This window comes from Salmo salar, chromosome ssa17 (assembly GCF_905237065.1).
Source record: "Salmo salar chromosome ssa17, Ssal_v3.1, whole genome shotgun sequence".
Lineage (NCBI taxonomy): Eukaryota > Metazoa > Chordata > Actinopteri > Salmoniformes > Salmonidae > Salmo > Salmo salar.
The window spans coordinates 13,892,978-13,910,416 of record NC_059458.1 but is presented as its reverse complement, the minus strand read 5'-3'; the positions used below and the strand labels follow the sequence as shown (position 1 = coordinate 13,910,416).

General features: G+C 43.9%; 1 protein-coding gene across 1 annotated transcript; it reads right to left on the bottom strand.

Moving 5' to 3' along the window:
• Window positions 1–1,227: 1,227 nt before the first annotated feature.
• On the bottom strand, window positions 1,228–17,439 carry LOC106575171 (mitogen-activated protein kinase kinase kinase 2). Its single transcript, XM_014151445.2, has 15 exons — window positions 17,066–17,439; window positions 13,835–13,913; window positions 13,517–13,635; window positions 13,252–13,392; window positions 9,911–10,024; window positions 9,408–9,504; window positions 9,055–9,185; window positions 8,359–8,438; window positions 8,084–8,244; window positions 7,715–7,927; window positions 7,346–7,494; window positions 7,141–7,272; window positions 6,824–6,953; window positions 6,395–6,572; window positions 1,228–5,459 (listed from the first exon to the last, which is right to left on the bottom strand). Exons 2-15 carry the CDS (start codon window positions 13,884–13,886, stop codon window positions 5,240–5,242), a joined length of 1,917 nt encoding a protein of 638 aa, XP_014006920.1. The 5' UTR covers window positions 13,887–13,913; window positions 17,066–17,439; the 3' UTR covers window positions 1,228–5,239.

The window sequence follows — 17,439 nt, the reverse complement described above, 5'->3', positions numbered from 1 at the left end:
ACCTGATATAGAGGTCCTGGATGGCAGGGAGTATGGCCCGTGTTATGTACTAGGCTGTCCGCACCACCCTCTGTAGCACCATGCAATCTAGGCCGGTGCTATTGGCATACCAAGCAGTGATGCAGCCAGTCAAGATGCTCTCAATGTTACAGCTGTAGAACTTTGAGGATTTGAGTGTCCATGACAAACCTTCTCAACCTTCTGAGGGGCAAGAGGCGCTGACGTGCCTTCTTCGCGACTGTGCGCGGACCATTTTAAGTCGACACCGAGGAACTTGACTTTCGACCCACTCCACTGCAGTTCCCTCGATGTGGATGGGAGCGTGCTCGTCCCCCCCTCCGTGTCCCGTAGTCCGCGATCAGCTTCTTGGTCTTACTGACATTGAGGGAGAAGTTGCTCCGGCCCCCTCATTGTCACCAATGATCAGGCTAACCCCCGTCGTGTCGCAAACTTGGTGTTAGTCGTGGGTGATCAGGGAGTACAGGAGGGGACTAAACACACACCCCTGTGGGGCCCCCCATGTTGAGGGTCGCAAGGCAGAGGTGATGTTGCCTACCATCACCACCTGGGGTCAGCCCATCAGGAAGTCCAGGATCCAGTTGCAGAGGGAGGTGTTCTGTCTCAGGGTCCTAAGCTTGGTGATGAGCTTAGAGGGACAATGGTGCTGAACGCTGAGCTGTAGTCAATGAACAGCATTCTCACCATAGGTATCGGTCTTATCTAGGTGGCTCAAGGCAGTGTGGGTGTGAGACTCAGACCTGTCACTAATTGTGTTTCACAAACTCGGTCCCACTTTTTGTTTTTTTGCCCTAGCACTACACAGCAGATTTAAATAATCAAAGCTTAAATGAGTTAATTATTTGAATCAGCTGTGTAGTGTTAGGGCAAAAACCCAAACATGCACCCTCTGAGGACCCCAGGAGAGTTTGGGAAACACTGCTAATAGCTCATACACTTCACATGGAGCCAAGAAATCACAAGACAATAGTTTGATAAATGACAGTGCAAATGATCAAGTTTCACGGTTGTCCATTAGTGGAAAAACTGGTTATACTTGCCTGTCAACAACATGAGTGTCCTAAAAGGTTCACATGATGCAATCAGAGCTGTAGTAGGCCGGTCACTGCCTTTACAAAATAATATATTGTGCTCACAAATCTCAAAAACATGTTAAATACATTTTTGTGGAAAAAAAATAAAATAAAAAGTAAATCTTAGAAAAACAGGTGAAATAAATATATTTTATTATTTTCATTGTCATCATAATTATTAACACATCAAAGTGCCAACAGACTGACAGTCTCCCAACCCTTTTCCATCAAAATGTCTCCTCTCTTCAGCATTCATTTAGAGGAGCCAATGGGCCTTAGCCTGGTCCCAGATCTGTTCTTGTTTACTCCATTGCTATCATTTGACAAGCCAAACAATGAGTGACATGGAATTAGAATGATGGCACAGACAGACTGGCACTCAGGCTAAAACCAATGGGCCTCCCGCCACCATTGTTCCTCTCTCAGGATCCAACCATGCATAAAATCTCCCATTTAAAAATAAAAATATATATTAAAAAAATTATGCATACCACTGATATACAGTTCTGATATAAACAGGCTTATTGGTCACAAACCAAATGGAATTATAAACATGGCTTCTTTTACAATACACAGAAAACAAATGTGAGGGATATAAGTGTAATCTTTCTTTTTAAAAAGGGGCACATTTTTTTCTTCTTCAACTATATATTTTTTTACAGTCCGAATGCGCAAGGCATTTTGGGCACCCCCAGTGTCCTTTGAGCACAAATTGCAGTACACACACACACACACACACACACACACACACACACACACACACACACACGAGAGAAGTGCTTACAGCACCCTGGAGTGGCAGCAGTTGCTTATAAAAGCACATATTGGTATAGTCCGTCTGTATCTTGTTGCTTTTCAAGAAGAAGCAGGGGAATACCATGTGGTTCCTTATCATATGTATTTCAGTTCACTGCCTATTACTTTAAGTCTTTCCTGAATCCCAAACCCACCTGTCCAACCCTCTCAGATCTACACAAGTAAGGAGCAGGGGCCAGGGATTGATTGGTTTGGGATTCAGGCCTCGTCTACCATTCACTACTATCACTAACTAACAGTCCCTCTGAGTGGGGATGTGAAATTAAACCAACTGAAGGACAGCCACCAAGTCTGTGTTCAGAGTTAGAATAGACTTGACTTCTCATTTCAACAAGGGAGTGTTAATCCACAATGGTGAATGAGGCCACCTGGTGGTGAGAATGAAACACTACATTCCTGACTAAGATCCTTGTGCAACACAACCACAAACATTCACATACAACACGCACACACACCCACTCACACCCAAATACACAGAAGCAAAAGTATTACAATCAGTGTAAAAAATCTGAAGTCTTAAAAAAATGTGCAAAAAAGGTCATCGCTAACAGAAACACAAGACAGTCTATGCTCAACAGAGTAGAAGTCCGTCGTCCAATGAGTAACCTTGAAGAAGCGAGCGGTAGAGAACGCATTAAGTAGCAGTTTTAAATAGTGCATGTGGCGTCATTATTTCTGTTGACAGTTGATCTCAGCGAGTCCCAGGGCCAATGGAAATGTTCCGTTTCATTTTTACAGGCAATGCAGGAGGGTTAGGAAGGGGTCTAGCTTCCTGGGACCAGATTAGCTGATGATAACACGCACGGTCGCTATTTTGCTTCTCAGACTAAAAGAAAACAGAGTCCAGAACAGTGGAGTCAGTGACAATTATTTTTCTTATCCAGTTTAGCAAGCACTCCTTCAGCGCGCGAGATAGACCGGATTTAGTACCTTGTGGTGCTATGGTTGAGGGGGAGTTAATGCCTAGGTGATGGGAGAAATGCTCATATTTCATCATATTTCAGGCTAGTTGATCAGTAGGTTTCCCGAACTCCTCATACAAAAGAGCTTGTGTTTCCATGCCGAGAGTACCTCTGGGTTAGCTTACAGGCAATGACAACACCCCCTGGAGTCAAATAGACAGCCACTTCCATCACTAATTAAAAAAAGGACGACATTGTCATCCAATACCTATCCTACTGCATCTAGAAAATATGGGTAAAATATGTGTCTGACATTCACTGTGCCAGGCAGCACAAAACAGTTAGCACTGCTGTGATTTTAGATAAGTCTACTTGTAGTAATGTTGAGGTGTGGCTGAGTACAGCACTGAAACCATGGATTTACATCTGAATAAAAATGTCAGAGTATTCTCAAGCAAACAATTTCAGGTACTCGAGTACAAGCACAAAACAGGGCTGCTGGCAAAACCATCTTGCAGTATGCTATCGATTGCGTCAATTCTTGTTTTTTTATGAGATTTTCAGTGCACTTGACACACTCCAAACAATAAAACAGAGTTTGAAATGTTGTCATTTGAACCTGCTATATAGTTGCATTTGCACATTTCCAAATCTAGAATCGAGTACTCAAGCCCATCCCCAACTGAAACATACTGAAAACTGCTCTGGAGTGTGTGCGCGCGCATGCTAAAGGAGTGTTTTGAGAGGAGCAGCGTGTGAGACATGACACAGCACATACTACTACAACATACCAGTACTTTCTTTCGCAAGGCATTGTAGGGCAAGAGGGCACAATAGTACCAGATGGTGTCCAACACTGTGGAGTATAACTGAGTATTCACCAGTACTGTCGAGTATTGATATTGGCATAATTGCAGAGCTTTTTGCTGAGTACTGTTCAGTGCAGTAGTATCTTAGTCAAGATGTAAACTGGCTAACGGCGAGTGCTTCAGCACAAAGTAGTACCTGATAATAACATACAGTATGCCTACAACTGAGTAACAAGCATCCTAATTGGCAAGCGGTTCTCCACTCTTCCTGTTTTAAAAACGCCATAATGTACCTTTGACCAATCAACTAAGGCCTGCCTAAACTTTAGGCAATCAACTGGCCTCATAGTACCACACGGCCAATCAGAGTTCAGATGCATTTCTGTTAAGAACTGAAGCACCAAACCCATTATGATGAGCACTCTAGGTTTCTGCTTTGGTGTGTCTCGATTGTATCTGATCTGGGGTCAGAAAGAGACCCATGACCCCTGGTGAGGAGAAGGCAGAGAACAGTGCCACAACACTTGGATATGATCCAAACCGTAAATAGGCTGGTACTCGTCTGATGCATACCGAAAACGTTTCAACTAGACAAGTTCCTACACTGCTAAAAAAGGCACACGGCAAAGAACAAAAGGCTGGGAGGGGATTTGACAACAGACCCTGACAGACAGGCGACCTGACTGACACAGCAGACAAGACAGACGGACACTCACAATAGTCGCGGGACAGACTGAAGTAAAGCGAGGGACCCTAGCAACAAAAGCATTTTTTCAGCATTGAGAGAATGTCTACAGTATAAGTAAGAAGAACCGTTGAGTTCTGGGTGTTCTACATGGACTGTGAATGTGCAAGTGAGGGGGGAGCAACATAGGCAGCAGTGTGACAGGAAGCGTGTGTGGGGGGGGAGGAGTGTTCTCCTCACCCGGTGTTCTGGTTGTGGATTCGATAGCAGCATGCTATGGGTTTTCAGCTGTACATTCTGGGTCGAGTCAGGACCACACTAGGGGTGCGTTCAGCAGGACACAACGTTGTGAAACGCTCAGATCGATATAGCATGTAGAACAAACCTTCCTCTAAGACATGTAGAATAAGGAATCGTTTCGGCTCTAGTCATGCTACTTCTATCTGCAACGTGTTCCACAACGTCTGCCTACTAAACGTGGCCCAGATTATCATGATCATCACCTCAAATCTCCACTAAGGTCCAGATCAGAAACACCGACGTTGACTCAGTGAGCTAAGCACAGAGTGACTGAGTCCCACTCCACAATCAAAAGCAGGAGATATTAATCATAAAAACATTTTCAAAAAAGGTTATTTTGTCGTCTTGGTTGAGCAACTTACCATATTTCTGAAATTAAGGTGCAACTTTTTCTCTAAATGAGTTCTTTCATTAATTCCTCCTTGCCAGTCTCCTAAAAACAGAGACGGAGGAGTTGTAGTCCCCACCGCTACCCACCTCATCCAATCACCAGATGGATACCTCCCACCAAGTCCTCTCTGGTCCAATGGGGGCTTTCTGTCTGGAGCTGGGAGGGTGGAGTCAGGGGGAGTCAGAGGCAGCGAATCATCTAAGGCCATCTCTGGCAGTTCAGGGGCAGAGGTCAGAGGGAAGGGGCTAGTGAACAAAGATGTGCCTCAGAAGATCGTCGGCCGAGGGCCTCAGCTTGGTCTCCACGAAGATGCGCTTGAGGAAGTCGCGGCCGTGGTCGGAGACGTGGGCGGGCAGCGAGGGGTTGGTGGGCTGGGTGGCGATCTTAAAGATGGCCGCCATGGCCTCGAACTCGGCCCAGGGGGGCCGCTGGGTCAGCATCTCCACCACCGTGCAACCCACACTCCTGGAGAGGACACCACTGACATTAGCCAACATCGTCATCATCATTCTCATCATCAACAGTTGACATGACATCCCACCAGAGAAGGCTGGTGGGAGGCGCTATAGGAGGACAGGCTCATTGTAATGGCTGGAATGGAATCAATGGAATTATACCAAACATATTGATACTCCGCTCCATTAATTCCATTCCAGACATTAAAATGAGCTCGTCCCACCAGCCTCCACAGCATCCCACTCAACACATCAAGATCATTATTGGTTCTCATCTCACCAAGATTTACATGACAAAAAAGGAGACCCTTTTTCTCAGTGGCTGTTACTCTACCATAGCCTCCTACCCGAGGCCTGCTACCCGAGGCCTGCTACCCGAGGCCTGCTACCCGAGGCCTGCTACCCAGATCCCCTCTCCTTTCTGACCACTAACTTAAAGACACTTCATTGGAAATCATATGAAACCTCTTAAAGGTGCATTGCAGTTAAACTAGATTTTCATGTTCTGTTATGATATTTCCACACTATGAGGTCAAAATAACAGTCTGAAATTGTACAAATTATAATGAGATTTGGGTGTAAGAGCGGTTTGAAAAAAAAGCCTGGAATTTCAGCCTGTTCAGGTGGGATGGAACTTCTGGCCCAAATGACAATAGGATCTGATTATAATAGACCAATGACTGGTCATCTGGGTAAGGGGGTGGGCTCTAGACCATCCTATTAGCCAATCAGGGGTGTGTATACAAATATATTCAAATGTATGTTCCCTAACACCCACACGATCAGACAGAGCAAGGGCGAAGGGACGCTCAGGGAAATACATGATAAAAAAAAATGTATGAGTTATTTTCATAAAATTTTAGCCATACAGTGATTATAAAAAAAAATACAAATACTGCATGTGGGCTTTAAGTCTCAGCCCGTGGTTTGAAAGAGGAGTCTTACCAGATATCAGCTTTCCTGCCATAGCCCTCTCCACTGATCACCTCTGGGCTCATCCAGTAGGGAGTACCAGTCACTGACTTGATCCCTGTTCCTGACAGACAGATGGTCTGTAGCCGCCTGCTCGCCCCAAAGTCCCCCAGCTTCACGTTTCCCACAGAGTCCCGCAGAATGTTGGCCCCTGGAAAAAGACGAAAGGACAGGAAGAGGTAAGGTGGTGTAGATGCATTCTCTCATAAGAAACTACATTACCCAGAAGTCACTGCTTGAGTTACAGCAATGTTCCCCTCAATATCCATCAACATTCTGTCATAAGCACTACATGAACCAGAACATGGGCCCAGAACTCAGTCACGATAATGGTCCTTCCTATCAGAATCAACAACATTTTATTCCAATATTCCATCCATTTATCCCTCTCTCCTTCTGTACCTTTGATGTCTCTGTGGACGATCATGTTGCTGTGGAGGTAGGACACTCCCTCCAGGATCTGATGGGTGTATCGACGCGTCACGTTTTCCGTCAAGGCCCCGTACGACTTCAGCTGGTCTTTGATGGAGCCCTGGGGACAGAGGGTGACCATATGGGAGTTAAAGCAACCAGCGGGTCCGTTCCAGGTCAGCTGTGACACTTCACTGAAACAAATACAACCTGGAACACAGCCGACGTCGCCACACTGGTGGTCGGAGACAGGTTTAAGTTGGTCTAAGTCCAGTTATTCAACCGTATACACACACAGACACACTTACCCCGGGCATGTACTCCATAAAGATGGACAGAGTTCTCTCGTTGGAGTCTCGTAGACAGCCGTAGTACTGGACGATCCGTTCATGGCACAAGTTCTTCAGTAACTGGATCTCACACTCCAGGGCACTTACCTCCTGCAGATAGACAAGATATATTGAGTACACAGTGTACACAACTCTCGACACACACAATCTCTGTTCCACTCACCTTGCTGGTCTCGGGACTCTCTGGGTCAAACTGGACCTGTTTAACAGCCAGCTCTCTGCCAGTGTCTGCATCGTAGCACAGGAAGACCCGGCCAAACGCACCCTGACCCAGCAGCTTACCTAGCCGCCAGTTCGTAGGGGCACGTGGAGCTGGGCAGACATGGGGGAAATCAGTCAGGTCATTTGTGTGCGCTTATAAGAAATACATTTGTTGCAAAGTGCTTAGCAGCTACCTGGCCAGACCAGCTATCCTTCCACCTGAACTTTCTTCCATTCTTCCACCAACACAGAAGTATTCTTCTCTCCATTCTCAATCTCTCCTTTCTCTCCCACCCCTCCCTATTCTCTCCCTCCAGCCAGCTCTACTCACAGCGGCTGGGTGGGCTGATGTCCATAACGGAGAGGGTGGGGTTGGGTTCGATGTCGCTGCCCCTGCGTCTGCGACCCCCGGGCTCCTCCAGGTCTGGGGTGAATATACTGCTGCCACTGCTGGTGCTGGGAGACTGCTCTGTGGGGCTGAAACTAACCGGGGAATGGAAACCGTGGACCTGGGTCCGCCGCGCTCGAGGGAATGTCTTACGCCCTGCAGGGGAGGATGGGATAGGGACAATGAAGGTAAACAACAATAGTTTTCTGTGATACTCTAAAATAAAGAATCGGACTCGGGACACCCGGATTTAAGGTTGAATTGAATATGACTTTTGTTTAAGAGAGGGTCTGTTTTTGTTTGTTCCCTCACCATCACTGTAGTCCTGAAGGCCAAAGGAAATGTGGTATCGCCGTGGGTAAGTGCCCCCTTTCCCCGACTTCTCAAACACTGGAATATCATACTCTGGGTAAACTTGGTGGTTGTCTGGGTAGCTCTGTGCCCGGGGCATACGTGACTTAGGATAGTTATCACTGCAAGGAAATACAGGAAGAATACGTGCTTTAAAAACAGTTCGATTCAGAAGATGAAGTGTTGAAGGTTACCACAATGCATGCTGGCTATGTGGTTCTTAGCTGGATGTTCACCTGTCCAGTGGGCTGTCCAGTGAGGGACAACTCCCCGATGCAGAGTTCTCTGGACTGCTCATTGACAGAGGGTCCAGCATCTAGAAAGGAGAGATTGAGTTTGTGACTCTGCTGTCATTTGTCATACTCTGAACATGTTAATAAAAATGTTCATAACAGTGGTAATGAAGGACAGTTACGAGTAGGGAAGAGTGTTGGGACTAGGCCTTAATATGACTGTTCCTGATCTGGGCCCGTCTCCATCTTTCTCCAGTTTCGGAGGTGAGGTCATAGAGATAGATGACTCATCTTTGTATCTGTGCCATTATGGCATCTGTGAGAGCATGTGCATCGCCATTGAGGCCATCTCCATTTTAAAGTAGTCCATTTTCTTCTAATGTGTATTAAAAAAAAAAGAGTGAAGCTAATATTTGTGATTTACCACCACCTGCAGTGCTGGAGTCCTGGACAGAATTGTGTGTCACTCATTTATTACAGCCCCTAGATGGCGGTGATGTAGCTTAAAAGCCATTTACAAACCATAGGCATCCCAATTTGAAGAAGACAACGCTCTGATTGGCTGATCTCTCCCAACCCATAGGAATCCCCAAACAGTTGACTACTTTAAAAATGGTGGAAGCCCTAAATGGCAATGTCAATGCTAAAACGGGTTAGATGGATAGAGAGTCCTCCATCCATCTCTATTGGTGAGGTTACCTGGTCCATGCTTTCTGGAATGAACTCTCCCTCGCTGTTAATGCTGGTGAAGGAGCCGTTTCTGGCCATCTGCTGGAGGGCATCGGGAATGTAGCCTGGTGGGGGGGAGCTGCGGTCCCCGGAGTGGGACCCTGGATGAAAGAGAATTACATACATTTCTAGCTGAAGACTTACTACTAAACTGGTGGTGAAAGACGATGTGTTTTGGATGTGTCTAATGTCATGAAGCAAATGGATTTGGAGAAAGAAAGAAATGGAAAGTATTTACTAGAAGGACAATTTCACAGATGAATTCATGAATTACACACACACAGATATAGTTGTCATTGAAAACACCAGAGTTGATGACCCACCTATCAAAGCCAGCATGCTTTTATTGTCTGTGGCCCTGAAACGGGTGTTGTCCAGGTCTTCGTGTGGGGGCAGCAGGTCCATGCTGGACGTGGAGGTCTGAGAGGAGAAAGTAAACACCATCCATCCATATTAAAAACAGCTTTACTATACAACCGTTTCTTTTACAGAATAAAACAATTCTGTTATGTCAGCTTAAACAAAGGTCTTAAGATGATTCATTCAAGTAAATACTCAAGAAAGTGTGCTGAGCATAGTGAGCTGTTGATGGGTCAATCAGCCAGTACAGTAGTATGCTATGGATTGTGTGCGATTCCCTACAGTCACTGTGCTGTGATACGATCTGGGCCCGTATCCACAAAACATCTCAGAGTAGAAGTAATGATCTAGGATCTGTCCACATTATCTTATTCATTATTATCTAAAAGGCTAAACCGATCCTAGATCAGCACTCCAAACTCTGTGACGCTTTGTGAATATGGGCCGTGAACTGCCTGGTCCTAACCTGAGAGGAGGCCTGGAGCACCAGGAGGATCTTCAGGCTCTTCATGTGGACGCTGCGATCCAGCAGCTCCACGGCCTTGTCCAGGTCATCCTGAGTGGTCAGAGGAATCACCAGCTGGGAGGGAGGAGCGGAGAGAACCACAGAGAGGGAAACAGACAGATCGGATTAGAAGAAGAGGAAGAAATGAGAGCAAAACGGCAGGAAGAGAAGGAAGTGAAATAGAAAAGAAAGGTATTGGTAGTTTCTCTCAGAACAATTCATTATCTCGCTCACACATGTTGAGGATTGGCGTTTGGTGCTTATTTGACTGCCAGAAACCAACACTGACTGGGGCTGGGCTATATGGCCCAAATATCATATCACTGTAATTTTTTTTTTTTTTTTTTTAAATTGGACGGTATTTTATGTTATGAATAATAAAAGTTCTACATTTGCTTTATGACTCTAGAAAGTGGCAACACATACATCCTAAGTGATTTCAATGTGTCTTTCTCCAATCTGATGGTTTTATAGTGTTCAATTGAACCAATTTTTTTACCCCTGCATTTTAAATCAATTTCTGCATTTCTTGCACTCATTTGAGATCAGCACGTAAGGCTGCACAATATGGGCAAACAATCTAGGCTTTATTTTTAACCAAATGTTGCAAAACAAAAAACATTTCTCATAAGAAACTAGCTCCCTGGTATACAGAAAATACCCAACCTCTGAAGCACCTTCCAGAAAATTGGAATGGAAATGGCAGTACACCAAACTGGAAGTCTTCCGACTGGCTTGGAAAGACAGTACCGTGCAGTATCGAAGAGCCCTCACTGCTGCTCGATCATCCTATTTTGCCAACTTAATTGAGGAAAATAAGAACAATCCGAAATGGATTTTTGATACTGTCGCAAAGCTAACTAAAAAGCAGCATTCCCCAAGAGAGGATGGCTCTCACTTCAGCAGTGATAAATTCATGAACTTCTTTGAGGAAAAGATCATGATCATTAGAAAGCAAATTACGGAGTCCTCTTTAAATCTGCGTATCCCTCCAAAGCTAAGTTGTCCTGAGTCTGCACAACTCTGCCAGGACCTAGGATCAAGGGAGACACCCAAGTTTTGTAATACTCTATCTCCTGACACATTGATGAAAATAATCATGGCCTCTAAACCTTCAAGCTGCATACTGGACCTTATTCCAACTAAACTACTGAGAGCTTCTTTCTGTGCTTGGCCCTCCTATGTTGAAGATAATAAAGAGCTCTCTATCCACCAGATGTGTACCTAACTCACTAAAAGTGGCAGTAATAAAGCCTCTCTTGAAAAAGCCAAACCTTGACCAAGCAAAAATAAAAAACTATCAGCCTATATTGAATCTACCATTCCTCTCAAAATCTTTAGAAAAAGCTGTTGCGCAGCAACTCACTGCCTTCCTGAAGACAAACAATGTATACAAAACGCTTCAGTCTGGTTTTAGACCCCATCATAGCACTGAGACTGCACTTGTGAAGGTGGTAAATGACCTTTTAATGGCGTCAGACCGAGGCTCTGCATCTGTCCTCGTGCTCCTAGACCTTAGTGCTGCTTTTGATACCATCGATCACCACATTCTTTTGGAGAGATTGGAAACCCAAATTGGTCTACACGGACAAGTTCTGGCCTGGTTTAGATCTTGTCTGTCGAAAAGATATCAGTTTGTCTCTGTGGATGGTTTGTCCTCTGACAAATCAAGTGTAAATGTCGGTGTTCCTCAAGGCTCCGTTTTAGGACCACTATTGTTTTCACTATATATTTTACCTCTTGGTGATGTCATTCGGAAGCATAATGTTAACTTTCACTGCTATGCGGACGACACACAGCTGTACGTTTCGATGAAACATGGTGAAGCCCCAAAATTGCCCTCGCTAGAAGCCTGTGTTTCAGACATAAGGAAGTGGATGGCGGAAAATGTTCTACTTTTAAACCCAGACAAAACAGAGATGCTAGTTCTAGGTCCCAAGAAACAAAAAGATCTTCTGTTGAATCTGACAATTAATCTTGATGGTTGTACAGTCATCTCAAATAAAACTGTGAAAGACCTCGGCGTCACCCTGGACCCTGATCTCTCTTTTGACGAACATATCAAGACTGTTTCAAGGACAGCTTTTTTCCATCTACGTAACATTGCAAAAATCAGAAACTTTCTGTCCAGAAATTATGCAGAAAAATGTATCCATGCTTTTGTCACTTCTAGGTTAGACTACTGCAATGCTCTACTTTCCGGTTACCCGGATAAAGCACTAAATAAACTTCAGTTAGTGCTAAACATGGCTGCTAGAATCTTGACTAGAACCAAATAATTGTATCATATTACTCCAGTGATAGCCTCTCTACACTGGCTTCCTGTTAAGGCAAGGGCTGATTTCAAGGTTTTACTGCTAACCTACAAAGCATTACGTGGGCTTGCTCCTACCCATCTTTCCGATTTGGTCCTGCCGTACATACCTACACGTACGCTACAGTCACAAGACACAGGCCTCCTAATTGTCCCTAGAATTTTTAAGCAAACAGCTGGAGGCAGGGCTTTCTCCTATAGAGCTCCATTTTTATGGAATGGTCTGCCTACCCATGTGAGAGACGCAGATTCGGTCTCAACCTTTAAGTCTTTACTGAAGACTTATCTCTTCAGTAGGTCCTATGATTCAGTGTAGTCTAGCCCAGAATATACTATTGCACAAACATGCTGATTTAGGTCTACACCATCCCTGGTATTATCAGGCTGTTTAGCTAGTTACATTTGCTCTGCCTCAGTACATTTATTCGCTAGCTAGCCAGCTAACTAGCCATTAGCGGCAAACAAGATTTAGGCCCAACTTGCTAAGAAAAGACAAACTAGCTGTTTGCAGATGTAAGAAACACAAACTAATCGTGTAATTATAGAACACTAGAGGACTTATATTAAGAAGCAAAGTGAAAACCTCATAGCTGTCATCAACATCATTGTAGCATCTGCTGCACTGACCATGCAGACTGACCATGCAGACTGACCATGCAGACTGAACGCAAGTGTCTCATGGTTTACTGTGTTATATTATTATTATGAACCAAACAAATACAAACGCAAGTACACAAGCAAGTGTCTCGTGGTTGAGGAACAACAAATGCGCTCCTTCAGTGACAGGGGCTAGGTCTGCGTGGAAAGCGGCACGGAGAGAGATGACTCAAGTAGCAACGTAAACTATAACAATGGACGTTACACACGGCATATCACAAGGTCAAGTTAAAACCAAAACTAGTCTGGGCATCAATACCGGTCTATTGTAAAATACGGTATACCGCCCAGCCCCACTGTGACTTGGTGATGATGTTATCGTGATATGTACCTCATTGTTGGTGTAATGCAGGTCCATGACCTGACCGAAGGCCACTTTGGCTTTGTTCCCCAGGTCATCCAGCCTGACTGGGCGAAAGAACTGCAAGATCCTCTTCTCCCCTTTGTACTCAAACTTCACTCGCACATCGTTCTGTATAAATACACAGACACACAGAGATCAGTATTCATGAGAGGAAAGGGAATGAGGAAGAGACATGCCATTCATTGTGTTGAGACTATTCTCTGATGAGGGCCAAGTGGAGAAGTGGACAGACCTGATTTTTGGGTGAAAAGGCCTTGGGTTTGCCCAGGTCAGATAGAGTCATGGCAGGGCGGCTAGAGCGGTGCAGTTCGGCCAGGTCCTGCATTATAGAGTTCAGAGCCTCCTGTTCATCTGTTTGGGGCAGATAGAAAGCTCAGAACAGAAAACACAGAATAGAAGCCATAGAACAGAAGCCATAGAACAGAGAGTACTGCAAAGCATTCCCAGGGCAACTTAGATGATCAGATATGGCCTAATATCATGACAGTTCAGATGTATTACAACTGCGTCTATGTGTTGGGAGGAAGTGTGAGGGAGGATGTACACATACTCATCTTGACACGTTGATTCACCCAGGAGTCCAGGATAGAGGATTCTCCCATCAAAGGGGTTCCTTTCTCCTGTAAAATCTGAGTATTGCACACCAACAGAATTAGTCACTCACTAGCAAACGAATTAAACCATGAATCAGACTGCATTGCTAGCTAAATATTGTTTACATGGGGTCGGGCCATTTGATTTTATTCACACACACACACACACACACACACACACACACACACACACACACACACACATGGTAGAAGTGGTCAGAAAGTAACTTTTTGGACCTGAATGCCGAAACATTTAGGAGATAGAGGTGCTTAAAGATGAGCCATTTTGCACACCCCCACCCTACCATGTCTTCATCACCGGAAAGGATAAACGGTTCAGTTTGATATACATTTTAAAGCTTACCAACAGGGTTGTCAAACTAGTTTAATAAAATGTATTTTAACGTCAATTATATAAAAACTCGTATTTTAGACCCTATTTTACATCTGAGATGTTTGTGTTGTGCCCGCCATCGGTTGAGACACAGCACGCTCTTGAATACAGGGTGGGTGTGATAAATGTACTAAAATGGGAATAACATTTCAACTTTCAAAATGGTAGCACAAAGATGATTGGATGTCCACACATCAACAAAAAAAATATTTAATGGAAATATAATTTGTTTTAAATTATACTGGTCAGTCCTCCATAGGAAACCTATTGAAATCACAGAAATATAGATAATAGAACCAACATTCCCATTTAAGTTGACATTCGACGGTGGGTGGACCAGCTACCATCTTTGTGGTAGTAAATGGAAGTAAAAATGTTATTTCAATATAAATGCCTATGATGCACCAGTTAAATTGCAGTGGTCTGAAATATTTATCTATGATTGACATGACACCCACCCTGTATTCAAGAGTGTGCTGTGTAACATGCAACAACTTAAAAGATTTTACTGAGTTACAGTTCATGAGGAAATCAGTCAATTGAAATATACTGAACAAAACTATAAACACAACATGTAAAGAATTGGTTACATGTTTCATGAACTGAAATAAAATATCCCAGAACTGTTCCATACGCACAAAAAACATTTCTCTCAAATGTTGTGTACAAATTTGTTTACATCCTTGCTAGTGAGCATGTCTCCTTTGCCAAGATAATCCATCCACCTGACAAGTGTGGCATTTCAAGCGGTTTTGTCACAACACAATGCCACAGATTTCTCAAGTTTTGAAGGAGCGTGCAATTGGCATGCTGACTGCAGGAATGTCAACCAGAGCTGGTACCAGAGAATTGAACATTCATTTCTCTACCATAAGCCACCTCCAATGTCATTTTATAGAATTTGGCAGTACGTCCAACCAGCCTCACAACTGCACACCATGTGTAATCACGCCAGCCCAGGACCTCCACATCCAGCTTCTTCAACTGCGGAATCGTCTGAGACCGGCCATCAGGACTTGCTGATGAAACTGGGGAGTATCCATCTAATTCTGATTGGCTGGGCCTGGCTCCACAGTGGGTGGGCCTGGCTAACAAGTGGGTGGGCCCCATCTTAAAAAAAAAGAAATGGGCCTCAGGATCTCGTAGCGGTATTTTTGTGCATTCAAACTGCCTATCGAGCAAATGCAATTGTGTTCGTTGTCCGTAGCTTATGCCTGCCCATACCATAACCCCACCATGTTGACATCAGCAAACCACTCACCCACACGACACCATACACATGGTCTGAGGTTGTGAGGCCAGTTGGACTTACTGCCAAATTCTCTAAATCAATATTGGAGGCGGCTTATGGTAGAGAAATGAACATTACATTCTCTGCCAACAAATGTTGAATAAAATTATATTTGAGCCTTCAGCTGGTCAAAATTTGCGACAAAATATCCACATGAAAGTATTATTAAACAGACATCAAAACGTGGGTCTGTGTGTGTGGCAATCAAAATGACCGAAGGCACATGCACAAGACGGAAGTACATGCATGCATTCAAACTAACAGGTCTTTAAATGGTTTTGCATGTGGCAGGTAATAGAAAATTATACTTTAGTAAGTTAGGTAAACAATACTTTCCCATGGATATTTTAACAAAAATGTTGAGCAGCTGAAGGACCAACCGCACAAACAACCGGTAGATTAAGTTCAAATATAATTTTATTCAACACTCTGGCTTGTAAGGAAAATGTCCACAATTTTGCTGTACTTTGTTTTAGACTGTATACCAATTGGTATCAAAGTCTGATTTATTAGGCAATGTAGGGTGGGGTATGTGCAATTTCACGATAACAGTGTGACAGAGACTTTTCACATTAAAATGTCAAACAAAAAACAATTGCAAAGCAAAACAAACCATAGAACTTAATGCACAATGACTACTTTCAATTTGCACTTAACATTTTACAAAAACAGATTTACTTGAACAGTGCAGGTGTAAACTTCGGTAACAGAATGACGGTTTATGCCATCATTCTGTTACTAAACTTTGCATCTACACTGTTCTTTATAAGTGAATGTGTTTTTGTAAAATGTTAAGTGGAAATTGTTAATAAATACCAAACGTTAGTCCTTTCTGAGTCTGACAAATCTGAGTCTCAGTGTTACCGTGTAATTGTCCGTGTGCAAAATTGGTTCAATTTGAGCACCCCTCTACCTACTAAATGTTTTAGCATTGTGACCACCTCTACCATTGGCAAATATTTAAAGTGTCATTAAAACCAAATGGGGTGCGGTCAAAAAGTGATTGAAATCAAATGGAACAAACCCATATGAGGCTGTCGTTCAAGCTAGTTAGCAATGCAAGCTTCTCTAGCTAATTGAGTTGTAACATTCGGATCTATGCCTATGGTCATTATCTCTCTAAACACTTCGATCCAAATCAACATGAGACAAATTGCTAGTTTGCACAGCGAGCCAGTCGGTTCATGGCAGAAGTTGACAGCTAGCTAACGTGTTAGTTGGTTATCGACGTAGACATGCATCTGTGCTAGCAAACTGATATTATCTGACAACAATCAACAATTTGCAAACGATGGCTAACGTTGGATTACATCGCCTGACAGGGAAGTTGTCGAGCTAGCTGGTTAACGTTAGCTAGTTCATTTTATTCCTCGGTTAACTTGCTTGTTACCGGTACGTCGCTAGTTAGCTACGTGACGTGGGCCACACACATCGTGAAAATCAATTCGTCAAGTACTTTCTTTCTGGAAATTGTAACGGTGAACTAAAATGGTTCTAATTTACCTGGGTGGATTCTGTATCTTCACTTCCTCATCCACAGGGCCAGCGACAAGAGCCCCGGCCCCGCGGATAGCGGTCTTTGAGAAAGCAGAAGTTTAGAGTCCGCTTCGAACTTTACTTGAGTCCAAGGCCCGGAGTTTCAGGCCAAGATATCACTAACGCTCGTATTGTGCAAGATGTTCTTCGACGTGAAAACGGACAATAGCGATGTGCACAAATTAAAACAAGCATTTGAATATCTATCCGTTGACGAGAACTTAATCCACACTTCTGTTTGATTGATAAAGCTAGCTACATGAAAACGGTTCTACCAACACAGCTCTGCTGCAATCTTCCCCCGATAATAACAGCAAGCCTAGTTGGAAGAGTCCAACCAC